Below are 24658 nucleotides of genomic sequence, written 5' to 3'. Positions count from 1 at the left end.
TTCCTCTCCACTAATGTATCCTTGTTAATTCTACTTTCTCCGTAAATAGCCCATCAGAACGACGATTTGCTGTTTTCTCCTTAACTGTCTCCTCTGACGGAAGGGAAGTTCTTGGCGGGTAAGTAAATAATGCATAGGCTGTTTGTGATATCAAGTGAAATATTATTATGGGGTCTGTATTTAGGCAATGGGATAGTTGTGTGTGGTTTGTTTACTAGAAATCAGTTGATTGATGAATGATTAAAAAAACCCCAGAATCATTGTTTCTGTTGTCACCTATGTTGGATAACTTCAAATGCATTTCAATAGTGCGTATTCAGCAGAGGGGCGGTTTACACTCCAGAGTGTGTAGTACAGTGAATAATAGGAAATATTACATAACAGAGTAATTGAATATAAATGAATTTGGTTATTAAACACTGTTTGCATACAGATATATAAAGTAAATCCAACACAATTGACCAGCTCTAAAGAATTAATGGTATTTTTCAGAAAAACTGCTCCACCAACACTTTTCGAGTAACATCTTATTATTCTGGTTTAGTGACCGATCAGGAAGGAAAATGACCTAAATCATATTCTTTAGCTGTAGGTGTAGAATTCCCACTACTTGTAGAACTTTAGTTTTATCTCATTTATTGTCTTTAAAAGGGCTATGAAACCCAAACATAGTTTCTTTTGTGATTCAGAAGTTTCCAATTTACTTCTATTATTAAATTTGCTTTGTTCCCATTATATTCAGTGTTGAAGAGATACCTAGGTAGGCATCTAGATCACTACATGGTAGGAAATAGTGCTGCCCTCTAGTGCTCTTGCAAAGACATAACATTCTTGCAAAACTACTTCCATATTGTGCTCCAAAAATGGGCCGGCTCATGTCCCTGTTTTTCAAGAAAAGATACCAAGAGAATGAATAAAAATGAATAGCAAAAATTAGAAAGTTGCTTAAAATTACATGTTCTATATAAATCATGGACAAATGTTGGGTTTTATAGCCCTTTAATGAACAGATTCTTCTTGGTGTGCTTCATCTGTGTCATATATTTAGTATATTTGTAGTTGTGTGGAAATTAGAGATTTAAAGGGATATAAAGGTAAAAAAAAAAAGCAATATACGTCCATAAGCAAAATTGCTTCTAATAAGTTTGCACATTTCATTTGTGACCTTTCTATCCCTTTAAAATGAGGAGAGTAAACCTGAAAGCATAACAAAGTGACAAAGTGCCAGTCAGAGCTGATCTACCATGGCATAAGGATTGCAAACACTTTAGGTTTAGAAGCTGTAATCAGAAGGAAGGGAACAATATGCTTCTAAAAAATGAGCCTTGGTTTTCTCCAAAGATCCAAGCAACCTTAAGGGGCACATATAAATGTTATTGCTATGAAAAACAGAAGTACAGGTACAAAACCTTTTTCTCTTGTTAAGTGTATCCAGTCCACGGATCATCCATTACTTATGGGATATATTCTCCTTCCCAACAGGAAGCTGCAAGAGTCCACCCACAGCAAAGCTGCTATATAGCTCCTCCCCTAACTGCCATTACCAGTCATTCTCTTGCAAGTCTCAACATAGATAGGAGGTTGTGAGAGTCTGTGGTTTTTTATACTTAGTTTATTTCTTCAATCAAAAGTTTGTTATTTTTAAATGGCACCGGAGTGTGCTGTTTATCTCAGGCAGTATTTGGAAGAAGAATCTGCCTGCATTTTTTCTATGATCTTAGCAGACGTAACTAAGATCCAGTTGCTGTTCTCACACATTCTGAGGAGTAAGGTACTTCAGAGGGGGAATGGCGTGCAGGTTTTCCTGCAAATAAGGTATGTGCAGTAAAATATTTTTCTAAGGAATGGAATTGACTAAGAAAATACTGCTGATACCGAAGTAATGTAAGTACAGCCTTTAAATGCAGTGAAAGCGACTGGTACCAGGCTGATTGATAGAGATATATGCTAAGGTATGTGCAGTAATATATTTTTCTAAGGAATGGAATTGACTAAGAAAATACTGCTGATACCGAAGTAATGTAAGTAAAGCCTTAAATGCAGTGATAGCGACTGGATCAGGCTTATTAATAGACATACATACTCTTATAAGAATGTGTTTTAAAACGTTTGCTGGCATGTTTAATCGTTTTTTAACATATGTTTGGTGATAAAACTTATTGGGGCCTAATTTTTCCACATGGCTGGCTTAAATTTTGCATAGAAACAGTTATAGGGAAGGTAATCCACAGCTCAGCTGTGGCAGTTTTGTTGTGTCTGTTTAAAAAAAATGTCGTTTTTTTTTTTTTATCTGTTTTTTGCATTAAGGGGTTAATCATCCATTTGCAAATGGGTGCAATGCTCTGTTAACTTATTACATGTACTGTAAAAATTTCGTTTGATTTACTGCCTTTTTTCACTGTTTTTCAAATTTTGACAAAATTTGTTTCTCTTAAAGGCACAGTAACGTTTGTTATATTTGCTTGTTAACTTGATTTAAAGTGTTTTCCAAGCTTACTAGTCTCTTTATTAGTTCTAACATGTCTAACATAGAGGAGGCTCTGTGTTTATTATGTTTAAAGCCATGGTGGAACCCCATTTTAGAATGTGTACCAGATGTACTGATTTCATGTTAAACAATAAAGATCATTTTTTGTATTTAAAAACATTATCACCAGAGGATTCTGTCGAGGGGGAAGTTATGCCGACTAACTCTCCCCACGTGTCAGACCCTTTGACTCCCGCTTTAGGGACTCACGCTCAAATGGCGCCAAGTACATCAAGGGCACCCATAGCGTTTATTTTACCAGAGGATTCTGTCGAGGGGGAAGTTATGCCGACTAACTCTCCCCACGTGTCAGACCCTTTGACTCCCGCTCCAGGGACTCACGCTCAAATGGCGCCAAGTATATCAATGGCGCCCATAGCGTTTATTTTACAAGACATGGCAAAGGTTGTGTATAATAAAAAACACTGGCAGCAGTATTAGTCAGACTACCTGAAATTAAAGGAAAGCAAAACAGCTCTGGGGGTAGATACAGAGCATACAGACGCTTTAAGAACCATGTCTGATACTACCTCACAATATGCTTAGTCTGTGGGTGATATTTGTGACTCAGGGAAGATGATTTAACCTGATTCTGATAATTCTACATTTAAAATTTATGCTTGAGAACCTCCACTTGTTGCTCAGGGAGGCTTTAGCTGCTCTGAATGAATGTGTACAATCGCAGTGCCAGAGAAATTGTGTAGACTGGATAAATAATATGCAGTGCCGGTGTGTACTTATGTTTTTCCAATACCTAAAGAGGTTTACTAAAATTTTTCATAAGGAATGGGATAGACCAGGTGTGCCGTTCTCTTCCCCTCCTATTTTTTAGAAGAATGTTTTCTAATAGTTGCCACCACACGGGACTTATGGCAGACAGTTCCTAAGGTGGAGAGAAGAGTTTCTACTCTAGCTAAGCGTACCACTACCTCTTGCGAGGACTGATGTGCTTTTTTAGATCCAATGGATAAAAAATGTTTATTCAACAAGGTTTTATCCTGCAGCCCCTTGCACGCATTGCTCCTGTCACTGCTGCTGCGGCGTTCTGGTTTGAGTCTCTTGATGAGGCTTTACAGGCTCCATTGGATGAATATATTTGACAAGCTTAGAGCACTTAAGCTAGCCAATTCCTTTGTTTTCTGATGCCTTTGTTCCTTTGACTAGACTAACGGCTAAGAATTCTGTTTTTTACTATACTGGCGCGCAGAGCGCTATGGCTTATATCATGGTCAGCTGTCGTGACTTTAATAAATAAGCTACTTAACTTCCCTTCAAGGGGCAGACCCTATTAAGGCCTAGTTTGAAGGAGATTATTACTTATATCACTGGAGGAAAAGATCATGCCCTTCCTCAGGACAGGTCCAAATCAAGGGACAAAAAAGGTCTAATTTTCGTGCCTTTCGAAAATTCAAGGCAGGTGTGGCATCAACTTCCTCTAAGGCAAAATAAGAGGGAACTTTTGCTCAGTCCAAGGCGGTCTGGAGACAACCGGACCTGGAACAAAGATAAGCAGGTCAAGGAGCCTGCTGCTGCCTCTAAAACAGCATGAGGAACGGACCCCTATCTGGTAACGGATCCTATAGGGGGCAGACTTCATTCTTCGTCCAGGCGTGGGCAAGAGATGCCCAGGATCCCTGGGCATTGGAAATTATACCCCAGAGATATCTTCTGGATTTCAAAGCTTTCCCCCCCAAAAAAGGGGAGTTTTTGCCTTTCACATTTATCTGCAAACCAAATAAAAAAAGAGACATTCTTGCATTGTGTACGTGACCCATTCAGTTCCAATAGAGGAACAGGGACACAGTTTTCCTCAAATCGGTTTGTGGTTCCCAAGGAAAGGAAACCTTCAGACCTATTTTGGATCTAAAAGATCTTAAACAAATTCTTTAGAATTCTATCATTTAAGATGGAAACTATTCGTACCATCTTAACTATGATCCAGGAGAGTCAATAGAGGACTACAATGGATTTGAAGGATGCTTATCCTCACATTACGATGCATAAAGATCACCATCGGTTTTTCAGGTTTGCCTTTCTAGACAGGCATTACCAGTTTGTAGCTCTTTCCTTTGGGTTAACTACAGCCCCTAGAATCTTTATGGAGGTTCTGGGGTCACTTTGGCGGTCCTTAGGCCGCGGGGCATAGAAGTGGCCCCTTATTTAGACGACATCCTGATACAGGCGTCAAACATCCAAGTTGCCAAGTCTCATACGGACGTAGTACTGGCATTTCTGAGATCGCATGGGTGGAAAGTGAACAAGGAAAGAGTTCTCTATCCCCAATATCAAGGGTTTCCCTCCTAGAGATTCTGATAGATTTTGTAGAAATTAAAATTTACCTGACGGAGTCCAGGTTGTCAAAGTTTCTAAATTTCTGCCGTGTTCTTCATTCCATCCGCGCCCTTTGGTGGCTCAGTACATGAATGTAATCGGCTTAATGGTAGCGGCAAGGGACATAGTACCGTTTGCACGCCTACATTTCAGACCACTGCAACTATGCATGCTCAGCCAGAGGAACGGGGATTACACAGATTTGTTCTCCTGTTAAATCCGGTCCAAGAAACCAGAGATTCTCTTCTCTGGTGACTATCTCGGGTCCATCTGTCCAAGGGTATGACCTTCCGCAGGTCAGATGGGACAATTGTTACAACAGATGCCAGCCTTTTAGGTTGGGATACAGTCTGGAACTCCCTGAAGGCTCAGGGATAGTGGACTCAGGAGGAGACCCTCCTAATGAATATTCTGGAACTGGGAGCGATATTCCATGCTTTTCAGACTTGGCCTCAGTTAGCAACTCTGAGGTACATCATATTTCAGTCGGACAATATCACGACTGTGGCTTACATCAACCATCAAGGGGGAACAGAAGTTCCCTAGCAATGTTAGAAGTCTTAAAATAATTCACTGGACAGAGACTCACTCTTGTCTAAAAGCTATCCCTATCCCAGGTGTTGAGAACTGGGAGGCAGATTTTCTAAGTCGTCAGACTTTTCATCCGGGGGAGTGGGAATTCCCTCCGGAGGGGTTTGCACAAGATCAAGCAGGAGAGTGCTTTGGTGCTTTTGACAGCGCCTGCGTGGCCACGCAGGACCTGGTATGCAGATCTGGTGGACATGTCATCCTTTCCACCACGGTCTCTGCTTCTGAGACAGGACCCTCTACCTCAGGGTCTTTTCAACCATCTAAATATAACTAATCTGAGATGGACTGCCTGGAGACAGAACGCTTGATGTTATCAAAGCATGGCTTCTCAGAGTCAGTAATTGATACCTTAATACAGGCATAAAAGCCTGTCTCTAGGAAAATTTAACATAAGATATGGTGTAAATATCTTATTGTTATGAATCCAAGGGTTACTCATGGAGTAAAGTCTGGATTCCCAGGATCTTATCTTTTCTCCAAGATGATTTTGAGAAAAGGGTTGTCAGCTAGTTCTTTAAAAGGACAGATTTCTACTCTGTCTATTCTTTTGCACAAGCGTCTGGCAGGTATTCTAGACGTTCAGGCATTTGGTCAGGCTTTGGTTAGAACCAAGCCTGTGGTTAAAAATGTTGCTCCGCCATGGAGCTTAAAGCTGGTTCTTAAGGTTCTTCAAGGAGTTCCATTTGAACCTTTTCATTCCATAGATATCAAACTTCTATCTTGGAAAGTTCCTTTTTGGTAGCTATTTCCTCGGCTCATAGAGTCTCCGAGTTATCTGCGTTGCAATGTGATTCTCCTTATCTGGTTCTCCGTACGGATAAGGTAGTCCTGTGTACCAACCTGGGTTTTTACCTAAGGTGGTATCTAACAAGAATATCACTCAAGAGATTGTTGTTCCATTCTTGTATCCTAATCCTTCTTCAAAGATGGAACGTCTATTACACAATTTGGACGTGGTTCGTGTTTTAAAGTTTTACTTACAAGCTACTACAGATTTTCATCAAACATTCACCTTGTTTGTTGTCTATTCTGGACAGAGGAGAGGTCAAAGGACTTCAGCAACCTCTCTGTCTTTTTGGTTAAAAAGCATAATTCATTTAGCTTATGAGACTGCTGGACAGCAGCCTCCTGAAGGGATTACAGCTCATTCTACTAGAGCTGTGGTTTTCACTTGGGCCTTTTTTAAATGTGGCTTCTGTTGAACAGATTACAAGACGGAGTCTTGGTCTGCGTTTCATACTTTTTCAAATTTAACAAATTTGATACCTTGCTTCTTCGGAAGCTATTTTTGGGAGAAAGGGTTTTTTACAGGCAGTGGTAACTTCCGTTTAAGTACCTGCCTTGTCCCTCCCATCATCCGTGTACTTTAGCTTTGGTATTGGTATCCCATAAGTAATGGATGATCCGTGGACTGGATACACTTAACAAGAGAAAACATAATTTATGCTTACCTGATAAATTTATTTCTCTTGTAGTGTATCCAGTCCACGGCCCGCCCTGTCACTTTAAGGCAGGTAATTTTTCCATTAAACTACAGTCACCACTGCACCCTATGGTTTTCCTTTCTCTGCATGTTTTCGGTCGAATGACTGGTAATGGCAGTTAGGGGAGGAGCTATATAGCAGCTTTGCTGTGGGTGGACTCTTGCAGCTTCCTGTTGGGAAGGAGAATATATCCCATAAGTAATGGATGATCCGTGGACTGGATACACTACAAGAGAAATAAATTTATCAGGTAAGCATAAATTATGTTTTTATCCAAATTTCTTGGGAGCAGGGAAGATTTGTATATTTGAAAAAAATGTAAAATGGGACAGCTTGGAGAGGGGATGGGACCAAGTGTAACAATAATATGTTATGTCATTTAAGCAATATTTACCAGTTATAATACAGCTTATACATGCAACCTAAAGGTAGTTTTATATCATTCTTGTATACATAGTACCATCAGAATGATAGTATGGTACTGTAAACAGAAAGCTTTTTGTTTAAAATAAATATAGACCATCATTTGCAAGGGACATGAAACCCACATTTTTTCTTTCATGATTCAGATAGAGAATACAAATTTTAAAATGTTTCCATTTGGGGGGGGGGGGGGCAGAGCCAGCCATAGAAGAAGTAAGACGCACATTTCATGGGCTCCTGAAAAACAATTTGAATTGGAGGTATAAATAATAAATTACAAAGTGTCTGATCTAAAACTTCACTTGGGCAGAGCAACTTATATAAAAACCCATTTGATGAGACTTTAATATTTACTACGGTATTTATTTGGACCTCAGCCACTTGCAATGACCATGAGGTAGCCGTGATTGTCACCCTTACAGCCGTTGTCTGATGCATGGAGAACTCTGTACTACACATTTCAATATGGAGGACTTTTATCAGCAGGTTCTAGTGCTGCTTAACAACTTCATAGAGAGGATGCACAACAGCCTAGACAGCCTGCTTCCTGCATGCAGCACTGAGGCTATAGGGGAAGCTGATGCAATGTGGACAATGGCGAATGCTACGGGCCCTATAGCGAACATGGACATTGCTGATACAGCTGGCTATATACAGGTGGTAACTGTGGAGAGTGAGGACCTGCTGGGGACACTACAGATTGAAATTCCTCATGCGTATGAGCAACATGCAGGGAGAGCATTGTCCAAACCCCGACCTGCACATGGAAAAACGGCCAGCAATACTAAATCTAATTATATCCGCTCAGTTTCTTGTGGTCCCAGATTTGAAGCTAGAGACGGCTTTGACCTACTTAGCGTTGAGCGAACAAAGGATATACGCCCCACTGATTTGCTAACGGCCCAGATCTTCCGGCTCATCGGGTCGGCATCGGGACATGAACTCTGGACACTCTTTATGGATATACCGTTGATTTCTCTTGTAAGGTGTATCCAGTCCACGGATCATCCATTACTTGTGGGATATTCTCATTCCCAACAGGAAGTTGCAAGAGGACACCCACAGCAGAGCTGTAATATAGCTCCTCCCCTAACTGTCATACCCAGTCATTCTCTTGCAACTCTCAACAAGCAAGGACGTTGTAGGAGAGAGTGGTTAAATATAGCTAGTTTATTTTCTTCAATCAAAAGTTTGTTATTTTTAAATAGTACCGTAGTTGTGCTATTTTATCTCAGGCAGTAAATAGAAGAAGAATCTGCCTGAGGTTTCTATGATCTTAGCAGGTTGTAACTAAGATCCATTGCTATTCTCACATATGTCTGAGGGGATTACACAGATGAGGTAACTTCAGCGAGAGAATGGCGTGCAGTTTATTCTGCTATCAGGTATGTGCAGTTATAATTTTTTCTAGAGATGGAAAACACTAGAAAATGCTGCTGATACCGGATTAATGTAAGTTAAGCCTGAATACAGTGATTTAATAACGACTGGTATCATGCTTACTCCCAGGGGTAATACCCTTATGATATTTACAATATAAAACGTTTGCTGGCATGTTTAATCGTTTTTATATATGCTTTGGTGATAAAACTTTATTGGGGCCTAGTTTTTTCCACATGGCTGGCTTAAATTTTGACTAGAAACAATTTCCACTGTTGTAGTATAAAAGTTACAGTTGGTGCAGTTAAAATTACAAACTGTGACATCCAGCTTCCCTCAAAGGCCCTCTGAATGCTATAGGACATCTCTAAAGGGCCCAAAGGCTTTCCAAAGTCGTTTATTGGGGAAGGTAGGGCCGCAGCTTGCTGTGGCAGTTGGTTGTGACTGTTAAACGTCTATTTCGTTTTTTTGATCCGTTTTTTTTTAACTAAGGGGTTAATCATCCATTTGCAAGTGGGTGCAATGCTCTGTTAGCCTATTATACACACTGTAAAAATTTTGTTTGATTTACTGCATTTTTTCACTGTTTTTCAAATTCTGACAAAATTTGTTTCTCTTAAAGGCACAGTACCGTTTTTTATATTTGCTTGTTAACTTGATTTAAAGTGTTTTCCAAGCTTGCTAGTCTCATTGCTATTCTGTATAAACATGTCTGACATAGAAGAAACTCCTTGTATATTATGTTTAAAAGCCATGGTGGAACCCCCTCTTAGAATGTGTACCAAATGTACTGATTTAATTTTATGCAATAAAGATCATTTTCTGTCTTTAAAAAATGTATCACCAGAGGAATCTGACGAGGGGGAAGTTATGCCGACTAACTTTCCCCACGTGTCATACCCTTTGACTCCCGCTTAAGGGACTCACGCTTAAATGGCGCCAAGTACATCTAGGGCGCCCATAGCGTTTACTTTACAAGACATGGCGGCAGTCATGGATAATACACTGTCAGCGGTATTAGCCAGACTACCTGAACTTAGAGGTAAGCGAGATAGCTCTGGGGTGAGACAAAATGCAGAGCATACTGACGCTTTAAGAACCATGTCTGATACTGCCTCACAATATGCAGAAGCTGAGGAAAGAGAGCTTCAGTCAGTGGGTGGGAATTAGAATTCTGATTCTAATATTTCTACATTTAAATTTAAGCTTGAACACCTCCGCGTGTTGCTTAGGGAGGTTTTAGCTGCTCTGAATGACTGTGATACCATTGCAGTGCCAGAGAAATTGTGTAGACTGGATAAATACTTTGCAGTGCCGGTGTGTACTGATGTTTTTCCAAATACCTAAAAGGTTTACAGAAATTATTAATAAGGAATGGGATAGACCAGGTGTGCCGTTCTCTTCCCCTCCTATTTTTAGAAAAATGTTTCCAATAGACGCCACCACATGGGACTTATGGCAGACAGTCCCTAAGGTGGAGGGAGCAGTTTTTACTCTAGTAAAGCGTACTACTATCCCTGTCGAGGACAGTTGTGCTTTTTTTTTTTTTTAGATCCAATGGATAAAAAATTAGAGGTTACCTTAAGAAAATATTTATTCAACAAGGTTTTATCCTACAGCCCCTTGCATGCATTGCCCCTGCTGCGGCGTACTGGTTTGAGTCTCTGGAAGAGGCTTTACAGGTAGCGACTCCATTGGATGACATACTTGGCAAACTTAGAGCACTTAAGCTAGCCAATTCTTTTATTCTGATGCCATTGTTCATTTGACTAAACTAACGGCTAAGAATTCTGGTTTTGCTATACAGGCGCGCAGAGCGCTATGGCTTAGATCATGGTCAGCTGACGTGACTTCAAAATCTAAGCTACTTAACATTCCCTTCAAGGGGCAGACCCTATTCGGGCCTGGTTGAAGGAGATTATTGCTGATATCACTGGAGGAAAAGGTCATGCCCTTCCTCAGGACAGGTCCAAATCTAGGGCCAAACAGTCTAATTTTCGTGCCTTTCAAAACTTCAAGGCAGGTGCGGCATCAACTTCCTCTAATAATAAACAAGAGGGTACTTTTGCTCAATCCAAGACGGTCTGGAGACTAAACCTGACATGGAAAAAAGGTAAGCAGGTAAAAAAGCCTGCTGCTGCCTCTAAGACAGCATGAAGGAACGGCCCCCTATCCGGGAACGGATCTAGTAGGGGGCAGACTTTCACTCTTTGCCCAGGCGTGGGCAAGAGATGTTCAGGATCCCTGGGCGTTGGAAATTATATCCCAGGGATATCTTCTGGACTTCAAAGCTTCCCCCCCAAAAGGGAGATTTCACCTTTCACAATTATCTGCACACCAGATAAAGAGTGAGGCATTCTTACACTGTGTACGAGTCGTCCTAGTTATGGGAGTGATCCATCCAGTTCCAAAGGAGGAACAGGGACAGGGTTTTTACTCAAATCTGTTTGTGGTTCCCAAAAAAGAGGGAACCTTCAGACCAATTTTGGATCTAAAGATCATAAACAAATTCCTCAAAGTTCCGTCGTTCAAGATGGAAACTATTCGTACCATCCTACCACTGATCCAGGAGGGTCAATATATGACTACAGTGGATCTAAAGGATGCTTATCTTCACATTCCGATACACAAAGATCATCATCGGTTTCTCAGGTTTGCCTTTTAAGACAGGCATTACCAGTTGTAGCTCTTCCCTTGGGATTAGCTACAGCCCCAAGAATCTTTACAAAGGTTCTAGGGTCACTTATGGCGGTCCTAAGGCCGCGGGGCATAGCAGTAGCCCCTTATTTAGACGACATCCTGATACAGGCGTCAAACTTCCAAATTGCCAAGTCTCATACGGACGTAGTACTGGCATTTCTGTGGTCGCATGGGTGGAAAGTGAACGAGGAAAAGAGTTCTCTATCCCCACTCACAAGAGTTTCCTTTCTAGGGACTCTGATAGATTCTGTAGAAATGAAAATTCACCTGACGGAGTCCAGGTTATCAAAGCTTCTAAATTCCTGCCGGGTTCTTCATTCCATTCCGCGCCCTTCTGTGATTCAGTGTATGGAAGTAATCGGCTTAATGGTAGCGGCAATGGACATAGTGCCATTTGCACGCTTACATCTCAGACCGCTGCAACTATGCATGCTCAGTCAGTGGAGCGGGGATTACACAGATTTGTCCCCTCAACTGAATCTGGACCAAGAGACCAGGGATTCTCTTCTCTGGTGGCTATCTCTGGTCCATCTGTCCAAAGGTATGACCTTTCGCAGGCCAGATTGGACAATTGTTACGACAGATGCCAGCCTTCTAGGTTGGGGTGCAGTCTGGAACTCCCTGAAGGCTCAGGGATCGTGGACTCAGGAGGAGTCTCTCCTTCCATTAAATATTCTGGAACTAACAGCGATATTCAAGGCTCTTCAGGCTTGGCCTCAGTTAGCAACTCTGAGGTACATCAGATTTCAGTCGGACAACATCACGACTGTAGCTTACATCAACCATCAAGGGGGAACGAGAAGTTCCCTAGAGATGTTAGAAGTTTAAAAAATAATTTGCTGGGCAGAGATTCACTCTTGCCACCTATCAGCTATCCATATCCCAGGTGTAGAGCATTGGGAGGCGGATTTTCTAAGTCGTCAGACTTTTCATCCGGGAGAGTGGGAACTCCATCCGGAGGCATTTGCAGAACTGATTCATCGTTGGGGCAAACCAGAACTGGATCTCATGGCGTCTCGCCAGAACGCCAAGCTTCCGTGTTACGGATCCAGGTCCAGGGATCCCAAGGCGACACTGATAGATGCTCTAGCAGCGCCCTGGTCTTTCAACCTGGCTTATGTGTTTCCACCGTTTCCTCTGCTCCCTCGACTGATTGCCAAGATCAAGCAGCAGAGAGCATTGGTGATTCTGATAGCACCTGCGTGGCACGCAGGACCTGGTATGCAGATCTAGTGGACATGTCATCCTTTCCACCATGGTCTCTGCCTCTGAAACAGGACCTTCTACTTCAGGGTCCTTTCAACCATCCAAATCTAATTTCTCTGAGGCTGACTGCCTGGAGATTGAACGCTCGATTTTATCAAAGCGTGGCTTCTCCGAGTCAGTTATTGATACCTTAAGACAGACACGAAAGCCTGTCACCAGGAAAATTTACCATAAGGTATGGCGTAGATGTCTTTATTGGTGTGAATCCAAGGGTTACTCATGGAGTAAGGTCAGGATTGCTAGGATATTATCTTTTCTCCAAGAAGGTTTGGAAAAAGGATTGTCAGCTAGTTAAGCGTCTGGCAGATGTTCCAGACGTTCAGGCATTTTGTCAGGCTTTAGTTAGATTCAAGCCTGTGTTTAAATCTGTTGCTCCACCATGGAGCTTAAACTTGGTTCTTCAAGGAGTTCCGTTTGAACCTCTTCATTCCATAGATATCAAGCTTTTATCTTGGAAAGTTCTTTTTTTGGTAGCTATTTCCTCGGCTCGTAGAGTCTCTGAGCTATCTGCCTTACAATGTGATTCTCCTTATCTGATTTTTCATAAGGATAAGGTAGTCCTGCGTACCAAACCTGGGTTCTTACCTAAGGTGGTATCTAACAAGAATATCAATCAAGAGATTGTTGTTCCATCCTTGTGTTACACAATTTGGACGTGGTCCGTGCTTTAAAGTTTTACTTACAAGCTACTAAAGATTTTCGTCAAACATCTGCTTTGTTTGTTGTCTACTCTGGACAGAGGAGAGGTCAAAAGGCTTCGGCAACCTCTTTTTCTTTTTGACTAAGAAGCTTAATCCGCTTAGCCTATGAGACTGCTGGACAGCAACCTCCTGAAAGGATTACAGCTCATTCCACTAGAGCTGTGGCTTCCACTTGGGCCTTTAAAAATTAGGCTTCTTTTGATCAGATTTGCAAGGCGAAGACTTGGTCTTCGCTTCATATTTTTCAAAATTTTACAAATTTGATACTTTTGCTTCTTCGGAGGCTATATTTGGGAGAGAGGTTTTACGGGCAGTGGTTCCTGCCTTGTCCCTCCCTTCATCCGTGTACTTTAGCTTTGGTATTGGTATCCCACAAGTAATGGATGATCCGTGGACTGGATACACCTTACAAGAGAAAACACAATTTATGCTTACCTGATAAATTTATTTCTCTTGTGATGTATCCAGTCCACGGCCCGCCCTGTCATTTTAAGGCAGGTAATTTTTAAATTTAAACTACAGTAACCACTGCACCCTATGGTTCCTCCTTTCTCGGCTTGTTTTCGGTCGAATGACTGGCTATGACAGTTACGGGAGGAGCTATATTACAGCTCTGCTGTGGGTGTCCTCTTGCAACTTCCTGTTGGGAATGAGAATATCCCACAAGTAATGGATGATCCGTGAAATAAATTTATCAGGTAAGCATAAATTGTGTTTTTGCCCGCTTCCCTTTCCAGATCTGGCCAGCTGGGGGATACTGGTTTGTGGTTATTTGTGCAGGGACGTGCTCTGGTAAAATGGCAGGACTACAGGCAGAACCGATGCTGGAACCACACAAGACGGGTCAACAAAACCGGAATAGGGTAGCCATTAGTGTGCTTCCCACATTGCGAGAGGTGATTAGTCCCAAATGCAACTTATGATGTGAAATGACAGTCTTACTTATAAGGACTTGATGAGGCTCGTTATTATGCCACAGGTTACAGTCTTCTATTTCTCTCCTGCCGTTTACTATATTTTTTCTTTCCTGCATTGTGGTAGCTCAATACACTATTCAGAGCCCGGAATTGGATTTAGATATTATTTATTAGGAGATTTGAGAAATACATATGCCTATTCTTTCCTAACCTACTAAGGTGTTTATTGTGTTAATATGCTTACATTACAGCTAGTTTTTCACATTACCTCAACTTATCTGCATAGCATAAGTGCATATGAAACATGGTGGTCAATTATAAATGTGACTCTATGATATATATAACACACAGGCTGAGTATTTTTTCAAGTTACTTTATGGAACACAGGGGATTAAGTAATACGCACATTGTCTTTATACATGTGGTTTTCTATGTGTATTTTCAGGCTCAACTCCATAGCGACACCTACATTATATGGCTAGACAACACATTTCTCTACTCTCTCATCGTATTACAATACATATTTAGTCCTAAGTCCGTAAGTTATTGCTTGGCTGCCAGCGGCCGAGGCAGCAGAGCATGCTCGGACCCTAATATATACTGGTGATCCTATACATTATATAGCAGTCAGTGTGTTATGATATGCCACGTATACAGAGTTTACTGATCAGGATTAAAGGTACTGGAGGTTTACATTGGACACCCACCTGACAGCCTACAGATTGGTTTATTTGTTCTCTAGACTTATTTTCCCAGTCTTAGTGTCTGACTTTGAACCCAATTCCCCCAGTTTCCTTGAAAGGTTTTCATTGAGATGTACGTGACTGCCCAAACTACTGCAGTCGCTATCTAAACTTAAGTTACTCAAGTCCATTTCCAATAACCCGTAGATGGGTGTTTACATGCACCTAGTTTAGTAATATTCCCTATGCTTTGAGACTGCCCACTCTGTATTCAAAGCGAAACTCACATTTTTTATAAGACAACCTCTTAGCGGTATCACTAATACAACACTGCCATACATTGAGTATCCCAAGTAGCCATGTCCACATATTAGCCATTTGTAATACAAACTACCTTTATGGGTTTCACTGAAACCATTGGCATACCCACAATTGCTTGGTGTTGCCCTACAGACTTTAATTGTGTTTTTCCTTGTTATCCCAAGCTATTTGATACTTATCCTTTGAGGAGTTCCCTGGTATTTTGGGATTTATTCCTCAGGATGCGGTCATACGCACTAGTGTAACTATGCAAAAATTTAGAAGGAAGTATTTGTATGTTCTTGACAGGTTGCCGTTCTTTATTTTAAAACAGTGAATCTAGCTTATGGTTTTTTCATTGAGGGATTGCCTCTATCGCAATTTACTGATCACTAGTAACTCACCTAAGATATTGCAACAAGCCCTATAGTTCCTTTGTTATAAAAAAGGCCCTATAAAAGTTACAATAGTTATCCTGAATAGCTAACTGACTAGACTCTTATCCCTCCTCCCCCATGTAGTGCTTGGTTTACTGTGCACAATGTGCATATTGTTCCTCTCTCGTTCATAGTGCTTGCAGTTGAACATTTACTACTATTTGTTATCATCAGTATACCTGTTAAGCTCTTCACTTTCTACATGTGGTATTATATGTAAAACTCATAACCTGTTGCTATGACCGCAGCTTTATTGGCTTGTGCAGCCTTACCTCATAGTATGTTATATGTCTAGTGCAGGCCGGTCCTACACCTCTGTTGTATATGCTACCTATCATATTTACATATAACCTCCCCCCCCACACCCACCATAACATACCTCCTAGCTTAGGAGGGTTAACTATGCGGCTTATCTAGACTATGCCGCGCTTTCACAATTTTCAATACTACCTACAAATTGAGTTAAAGCTTCTCAATTCCAAACTACTGTTTATCATATTCTCTCTATACATAATTATAGCACATTGGGGTCCTTGAGTGATCTAAGGTAACTTGAGACTTTTAGGTTTCAGTTTTGATTGGTTATTACTATAATTACTGTGATATCCGTTATCCTACAGGAAAATAGTTAATTGTATAATTTTGCACAATATTCAGGTACCCTGTCTCATTGTCTTAATTGCAGAAAGCGTATCATTGAACAGACATATTACATCTAATCTTTGTACTATATAATAACATCAATAAAAATGAAAAAAAAAATGTTTCCAATTTACCTTTATCACATTTTCTTAAGTTTTTCTTTGTTGAAGCGATATCTAGATAGGTAGCGTGCACGTGTTTGGAGCGCTACATGACAAGAAATAGTGCTATCCTCTAGTGCTCTTGCTAATGTATAACATTGTTGGAAAAGTGCTGCCATATATTGCTGCAGACGTGCACACTCCTGAACTGACCTTCCTGCTTTTCAGCAAAGGATAACAAGAAAACAAAGACAATTTGATAATAGAATTAAATTGGAAAGTTTTTTAAAATTGAATATTTTAATTGTTTTATTTCCCTTTAACCAAAGATGTTGGCAGAGAAGATTGTGACTTACTGGCGGTGTAATTTTGAATCTTTTTTTTTTTTTTAAAACAAATTATTAATGGAAAAAAAGAGATGAAATCGAGAAGAACACCAAACGGATCTTAGTGTAGTAGTTAAAGCTTAACTTTTAATCAATCACAAACTATAAAAATAAAAATTGATGTTTTAAAATGTGAGTGAGCATTTTTTCTAACTATTTATTTATTTATTTATTCAAGAAATTTGAGGCATCCACATATCCAGAACATGTAATACAATTAAATTGCATGATCATAGAGCGGAACATTGACATTTAAGAAAAAGAAAGAAACACATTTTATCAATAAGATACATTAAAGGGACACTAAACCCAACATTTTTCTTTCATGATTCAGGTAGAGAATACTATTTCTCCAACATAGGTGTGTCCGGTCCACGGCGTCATCCTTACTTGTGGGATATTCTCTTCCCCAACAGGAAATGGCAAAGAGCCCAGCAAAGCTGGTCACATGATCCCTCCTAGGCTCCGCCTTCCCCAGTCATTCTCTTTGCCGTTGTACAGGCAACATCTCCACGGAGATGGCTTAGAGTTTTTTAGTGTTTAACTGTAGTTTTTATTATTCAATCAAGAGTTTGTTATTTTAAAATAGTGCTGGTATGTACTATTTACTCTGAAACAGAAAAGAGATGAAGATTTCTGTTTGTAAGAGGAAAATGATTTTAGCAACCGTTACTAAAATCGATGGCTGTTTCCACACAGGACTGTTGAGAGGAATTAACTTCAGTTGGGGGAACAGTGAGCAGACTTTTGCTGCTTGAGGTATGACACATTCTAACAAGACGATGTAATGCTGGAAGCTGTCATTTTCCCTATGGGATCCGGTAAGCCATTTTTATTACAGACAGAAAAAAAGGGCTTCACAAGGGCTTTTTAAGACTGTAGACATTTTCTGGGCTAAATCGATTTATATATAAACATATTTTATACTCCATAGCCTTGAGGAATTATTTTAATCTTGGGAATTTTGTAAAATAACCGGCAGGCACTGTATTGGACACCTTATTCTCTAGGGGCTTTCCCTAGTCATAGGCAGAGTCTCATTTTCGCGCCTGTATTGCGCACTTGTTTTTGAGAAGCATGACATGCAGATGCATGTGTGAGGAGCTCTGATACATAGAAAAGACTTTCTGAAGGCGTCATTTGGTATCGTATTCCCCTTTGGGCTTGGTTGGGTCTCAGCAAAGCAGATACCAGGGACTGTAAAGGGGTTAAATATAAAAACGGCTCCGGTTCCGTTATTTTAAGGGTTAAAGCTTCCAAATTTGGTGTGCAATACTTTTAAGGCTTTAAGACACTGTGGTGAAATTTTGGTGAATTTTGAACAATTCCTTCATACTTTTTCGCAATTGCAGTAATAAAGTGTGTTCAGTTTAAAATTTAAAGTGACAGTAACGGTTTTATTTTAAAACGTTTTTTGTACTTTGTTATCAAGTTTATGCCTGTTTAACATGTCTGAACTACCAGATAGACTGTGTTCTGAATGTGGGGAAGCCAAGGTTCCTTCTCATTTAAATAGATGTGATTTATGTGACACAAAATTTAGAGAAAATGATGCCCAAGATGATTCCTCAAGTGAGGGGAGTAAGCATGGTACTGCATCATCCCCTCCTTCGTCTACACCAGTCTTGCCCACACAGGAGGCCCCTAGTACATCTAGCGCGCCAATACTCCTTACTATGCAACAATTAACGGCTGTAATGGATAATTCTATCAAAAACATTTTAGCCAAAATGCCCACTTATCAGCGAAAGCGCGACTGCTCTGTTTTAGAAAATACTGAAGAGCATGAGGACGCTGATGATATTGGTTCTGAAGGGCCCCTACACCAGTCTGAGGGGGCCAGGGAGGTTTTGTCTGAGGGAGAAATTTCAGATTCAGGGAAAATTTCTCAACAAGCTGAACCTGATGTGATTACATTTAAATTTAAGTTGGAACATCTCCGCGCTCTGCTTAAGGAGGTGTTATCCACTCTGGATGATTGTGAGAATTTGGTCATTCCAGAGAAACTATGTAAAATGGACAAGTTCCTAGAGGTCCCGGGGCCCCCCGAAGCTTTTCCTATACCCAAGCGGGTGGCGGACATTGTAAATAAAGAATGGGAAAGGCCCGGTATACCTTTCGTCCCTCCCCCCATATTTAAAAAATTGTTTCCTATGGTCGACCCCAGAAAGGACTTATGGCAGACAGTCCCCAAGGTCGAGGGGGCGGTTTCTACTCTAAACAAACGCACCACTATACCCATAGAAGATAGTTGTGCTTTCAAAGATCCTATGGATAAAAAATTAGAAGGTTTGCTTAAAAAGATGTTTGTTCAGCAAGGTTACCTTCTACAACCAATTTCATGCATTGTCCCTGTCACTACAGCCGCGTGTTTCTGGTTCGATGAGCTAGAAAAGGCGATCAATAATAATTCTTCTTCTTATGAGGAGATTATGGACAGAATTCGTGCTCTCAAATTGGCTAATTCTTTCACCCTAGACGCCACTTTGCAATTGGCTAGGTTAGCGGCGAAAAATTCTGGGTTTGCTATTGTGGCGCGCAGAGCGCTTTGGTTAAAATCTTGGTCAGCGGATGCGTCTTCCAAGAACAAATTGCTTAACATTCCTTTCAAGGGGAAAACGCTGTTTGGCCCTGACTTGAAAGAGATTATCTCTGATATCACTGGGGGCAAGGGCCACGCCCTTCCTCAGGATAGGTCTTTCAAGGCCAAAAATAAACCTAATTTTCGTCCCTTTCGCAGAAACGGACCAGCCCCAAGTGCTACGTCCTCTAAGCAGGAGGGTAATACTTCTCAAGCCAAACCAGCCTGGAGACCAATGCAAGGCTGGAACAAAGGAAAGCAGGCCAAGAAACCTGCCACTGCTACCAAGACAGCATGAGATGTTGGCCCCCGATCCGGGACCGGATCTGGTGGGGGGCAGACTCTCTCTCTTCGCTCAGGCTTGGGCAAGAGATGTTCTGGATCCTTGGGCGCTAGAAATAGTCTCCCAAGGTTATCTTCTGGAATTCAAGGGGCTTCCCCCAAGGGGGAGGTTCCACAGGTCTCAATTGTCTTCAGACCACATAAAAAAACAGGCATTCTTGCATTGTGTAGAAGACCTGTTAAAAATGGGAGTGATTCATCCTGTTCCATTAGGAGAACAAGGGATGGGGTTCTACTCCAATCTGTTCGTAGTTCCCAAAAAAGAGGGAACGTTCAGACCAATTTTAGATCTCAAGATCCTAAACAAGTTTCTCAAGGTTCCATCGTTCAAAATGGAAACCATTCGAACAATTCTTCCTTCCATCCAGGAAGGTCAATTCATGACCACGGTGGATTTAAAGGATGCGTATCTACATATTCCTATCCACAAGGAACATCATCGGTTCCTAAGGTTCGCATTCCTGGACAAGCATTACCAGTTTGTGGCACTTCCGTTCGGATTAGCCACTGCTCCAAGGATTTTCACAAAGGTACTAGGGTCCCTTCTAGCGGTGCTAAGACCAAGGGGCATTGCAGTAGTACCTTACTTGGACGACATTCTGATTCAAGCGTCGTCCCTTCCTCAAGCAAAGGCTCACACGGACATTGTCCTGGCCTTTCTCAGATCTCACGGATGGAAAGTGAACGTAGAAAAGAGTTCTCTATCTCCGTCAACAAGGGTTCCCTTCTTGGGAACAATAATAGACTCCTTAGAAATGAGGATTTTTCTGACAGAGGCCAGAAAAACAAAACTTCTGAACTCTTGTCAAATACTTCATTCTGTTCCTCTTCCTTCCATAGCGCAGTGCATGGAAGTAATAGGTTTGATGGTAGCGGCAATGGACATAGTTCCTTTTGCGCGCATTCATCTAAGGCCATTACAACTGTGCATGCTCAGTCAGTGGAATGGGGACTATACAGACTTGTCTCCGACGATACAATTCAATGCTCTCAAGGCTTGGCCTCAGCTAGCAAAGGCCAAGTTCATACGGTTTCAATCAGACAACATGACAACTGTTGCGTACATCAACCATCAGGGGGGAACAAGGAGTTCCCTGGCGATGGAAGAAGTGACCAAAATCATTCAATGGGCGGAGACTCACTCCTGCCACTTGTCTGCAATCCACATCCCAGGAGTGGAAAATTGGGAAGCGGATTTTCTGAGTCGTCAGACATTTCATCCGGGGGAGTGGGAACTCCATCCGGAAATCTTTGCCCAAATTACTCAACTGTGGGGCATTCCAGACATGGATCTGATGGCCTCTCGTCAGAACTTCAAGGTTCCTTGCTACGGGTCCAGATCCAGGGATCCCAAGGCGACTCTAGTAGATGCACTAGTAGCACCTTGGACCTTCAAACTAGCTTATGTATTCCCGCCGTTTCCTCTCATCCCCAGGCTGGTAGCCAGGATCAATCAGGAGAGGGCATCGGTGATCTTGATAGCTCCTGCGTGGCCACGCAGGACTTGGTATGCAGACCTGGTGAATATGTCATCGGCTCCACCATGGAAGCTACCTTTGAGACGAGACCTTCTTGTTCAAGGTCCGTTCGAACATCCGAATCTGGTCTCACTCCAACTGACTGCTTGGAGATTGAACGCTTGATCTTATCAAAGCGAGGATTCTCAGATTCTGTCATTGATACTCTTGTTCAGGCCAGAAAGCCTGTAACTAGAAAAATTTACCACAAAATATGGAAAAAATATATCTGTTGGTGTGAATCTAAAGGATTCCCTTGGGACAAGGTAAAAATTCCTAAGATTCTATCCTTTCTTCAAGAAGGTTTGGAGAAAGGATTATCTGCAAGTTCCTTGAAGGGACAGATTTCTGCCTTGTCTGTGTTACTTCACAAAAAGCTGGCAGCTGTGCCAGATGTTCAAGCCTTTGTTCAGGCTCTGGTTAGAATCAAGCCTGTTTACAAACCTTTGACTCCTCCTTGGAGTCTCAATTTAGTTCTTTCAGTTCTTCAGGGGGTTCCGTTTGAACCCTTACATTCCGTTGATATTAAGTTATTATCTTGGAAAGTTTTGTTTTTGGTTGCAATTTCTTCTGCTAGAAGAGTTTCAGAATTATCTGCTCTGCAGTGTTCTCCTCCTTATCTGGTGTTCCATGCAGATAAGGTGGTTTTACGTACTAAACCTGGTTTTCTTCCGAAAGTTGTTTCTAACAAAAACATTAACCAGGAGATAGTCGTGCCTTCTTTGTGTCCGAATCCAGTTTCAAAGAAGGAACGTTTGTTGCACAATTTGGATGTTGTTCGTGCTCTAAAATTCTATTTAGATGCTACAAAGGATTTTAGACAAACATCTTCCTTGTTTGTTGTTTATTCTGGTAAAAGGAGAGGTCAAAAAGCAACTTCTACCTCTCTCTCTTTTTGGATTAAAAGCATCATCAGATTGGCTTACGAGACTGCCGGAAGGCAGCCTCCTGACAGAATCACAGCTCATTCCACTAGGGCTGTGGCTTCCACATGGGCCTTCAAGAACGAGGCTTCTGTTGATCAGATATGTAAGGCAGCGACTTGGTCTTCACTGCACACTTTTACTAAATTTTACAAGTTTGATACTTTTGCTTCTTCTGAGGCTATTTTTGGGAGAAAGGTTTTGCAAGCCGTGGTGCCTTCCATCTAGGTGACCTGATTTGCTCCCTCCCTTCATCCGTGTCCTAAAGCTTTGGTATTGGTTCCCACAAGTAAGGATGACGCCGTGGACCGGACACACCTATGTTGGAGAAAACAGAATTTATGTTTACCTGATAAATTACTTTCTCCAACGGTGTGTCCGGTCCACGGCCCGCCCTGGTTTTTTAATCAGGTCTGATAATTTATTTTCTTTAACTACAGTCACCACGGTATCATATGGTTTCTCCTATGCAAATATTGCTCCTTTACGTCGGTCGAATGACTGGGGAAGGCGGAGCCTAGGAGGGATCATGTGACCAGCTTTGCTGGGCTCTTTGCCATTTCCTGTTGGGGAAGAGAATATCCCACAAGTAAGGATGACGCCGTGGACCGGACACACCGTTGGAGAAAGTAATTTATCAGGTAAACATAAATTCTGTTTTTAAACCATATTCCAATTTACTTCTATTATCTAAGTTTCTTCATTCTTTAGATACCCTTTGTTGAAGAAATAGCAATGCACATGGGTGAGCCAATCACACAAGGCATCTATGTGCAGCCACCAATCAGCAGCTACTGAGCCTATCTAGATATGCTTTCCAGCAAAGTATATCAAGACGATGAAGCAAATTGGATAATAGAAGTAAATTAGAAAGTTGTTTAAAATTACATGCTCTTTCTAAATCATGACATAAAAAATGTGGGTTTCATGACCCTTTAAGTAGTATTCAAGAGAAGTTAATCTACAGTAAAGGTGTATAAGCCACAAGCTCGTCCACACCAGTCTAGGTAGAACACCTAAGAGTTTGTATTCCGATTGTACAAGTTTTTGTGTAAACTTTCTTTCGGTATAGCTCTAGCGTGCCTTAAACGTCCGACTTAGGACACTCGTAGAATGCTGAGTACCATCAAGAGTAAACTCTATCTAAGGAAATATATCCTTTATTGTTTGGAAGTGTTTTGCTCATTTTTTTAGTCTCAGCTTTTATGCAGCTGATGTAATAACACGTTATAGTTTTTAACTAATATTTATAGAGAATAAGTTTGTGGGGTCGTTTTTGTATTACTTGCTATTAAAGTGAATGTAAATTTTGATGCTAAAGTGCCCGGTTTTTAAAACTTTGATTAAAAACAAGGTCACTTTAATTCATCAAAATTTACATTTCACTCCTGTTGTGTAAAAAAACTTACCTTTTAAACTTCACAGCAGCTCCAGCTTCTATCAGTCTCACAAGCCATTTCTGGTGTCAGAAATGATTGATAGGTCATCCTCCAATCACAGCTTCCCCCCCGGGGAATTAAGTGTCTGATTCACTGCTATGATTGGAGGAAGCCAGATGCCTCATTTTAGACCCAGGAAGAGGCTTTGAAATGGGTGGAGGAAGATGGAGCTGCTGTGAAGATTAAAAGGTAAGTTTTTTTTCACAACAGGAGTGAAATGAAAATTTTGATCAATTAAAGTGCCCTTGTTTCTCTTGTTAAGTGTATCCAGTCCACGGATCATCCATTACTTATGGGATATATTCTCCTTCCCAACAGGAAGCTGCAAGAGTCCACCCACAGCAAAGCTGCTATATAGCTCCTCCCCTAACTGCCATTACCAGTCATTCTCTTGCAAGTCTCAACATAGATAGGAGGTTGTGAGAGTCTGTGGTTTTTTATACTTAGTTTATTTCTTCAATCAAAAGTTTGTTATTTTTAAATGGCACCGGAGTGTGCTGTTTATCTCAGGCAGTATTTGGAAGAAGAATCTGCCTGCGTTTTTTCTATGATCTTAGCAGACGTAACTAAGATCCAGTTGCTGTTCTCACACATTCTGAGGAGTAAGGTACTTCAGAGGGGGAATGGCGTGCAGGTTTTCCTGCAAATAAGGTATGTGCAGTAAAATATTTTTCTAAGGAATGGAATTGACTAAGAAAATACTGCTGATACCGAAGTAATGTAAGTACAGCCTTTAAATGCAGTGAAAGCGACTGGTACCAGGCTGATTGATAGAGATATATGCTAAGGTATGTGCAGTAATATATTTTTCTAAGGAATGGAATTGACTAAGAAAATACTGCTTATACCGAAGTAATGTAAGTAAAGCCTTAAATGCAGTGATAGCGACTGGATCAGGCTTATTAATAGACATACATACTCTTATAAGAATGTGTTTTAAAACGTTTGCTGGCATGTTTAATCGTTTTTTAACATATGTTTGGTGAT

The 24658-nt window shown here is 41.1% G+C and overlaps 1 protein-coding gene across 1 annotated transcript in view; it reads left to right on the top strand.

Moving 5' to 3' along the window:
* Positions 1-24658, top strand: part of LOC128644513 (DDB1- and CUL4-associated factor 11-like) — a gene marked incomplete at its 3' end in the record, with an annotated part of 165635 nt that overhangs the window by 75477 nt on the left and 65500 nt on the right. Inside the window, exon 9 of the mRNA XM_053697097.1 lies at positions 50-118. Coding sequence (XP_053553072.1) covers positions 50-118 — 69 coding nt within the window. The remainder of the gene's footprint in view (positions 1-49; positions 119-24658) is intronic.

This window comes from Bombina bombina, unplaced genomic scaffold (assembly GCF_027579735.1).
Source record: "Bombina bombina isolate aBomBom1 unplaced genomic scaffold, aBomBom1.pri scaffold_798, whole genome shotgun sequence".
NCBI lineage: Eukaryota > Metazoa > Chordata > Amphibia > Anura > Bombinatoridae > Bombina > Bombina bombina.
This window is presented reverse-complemented; position numbering and strand designations above follow the sequence as displayed.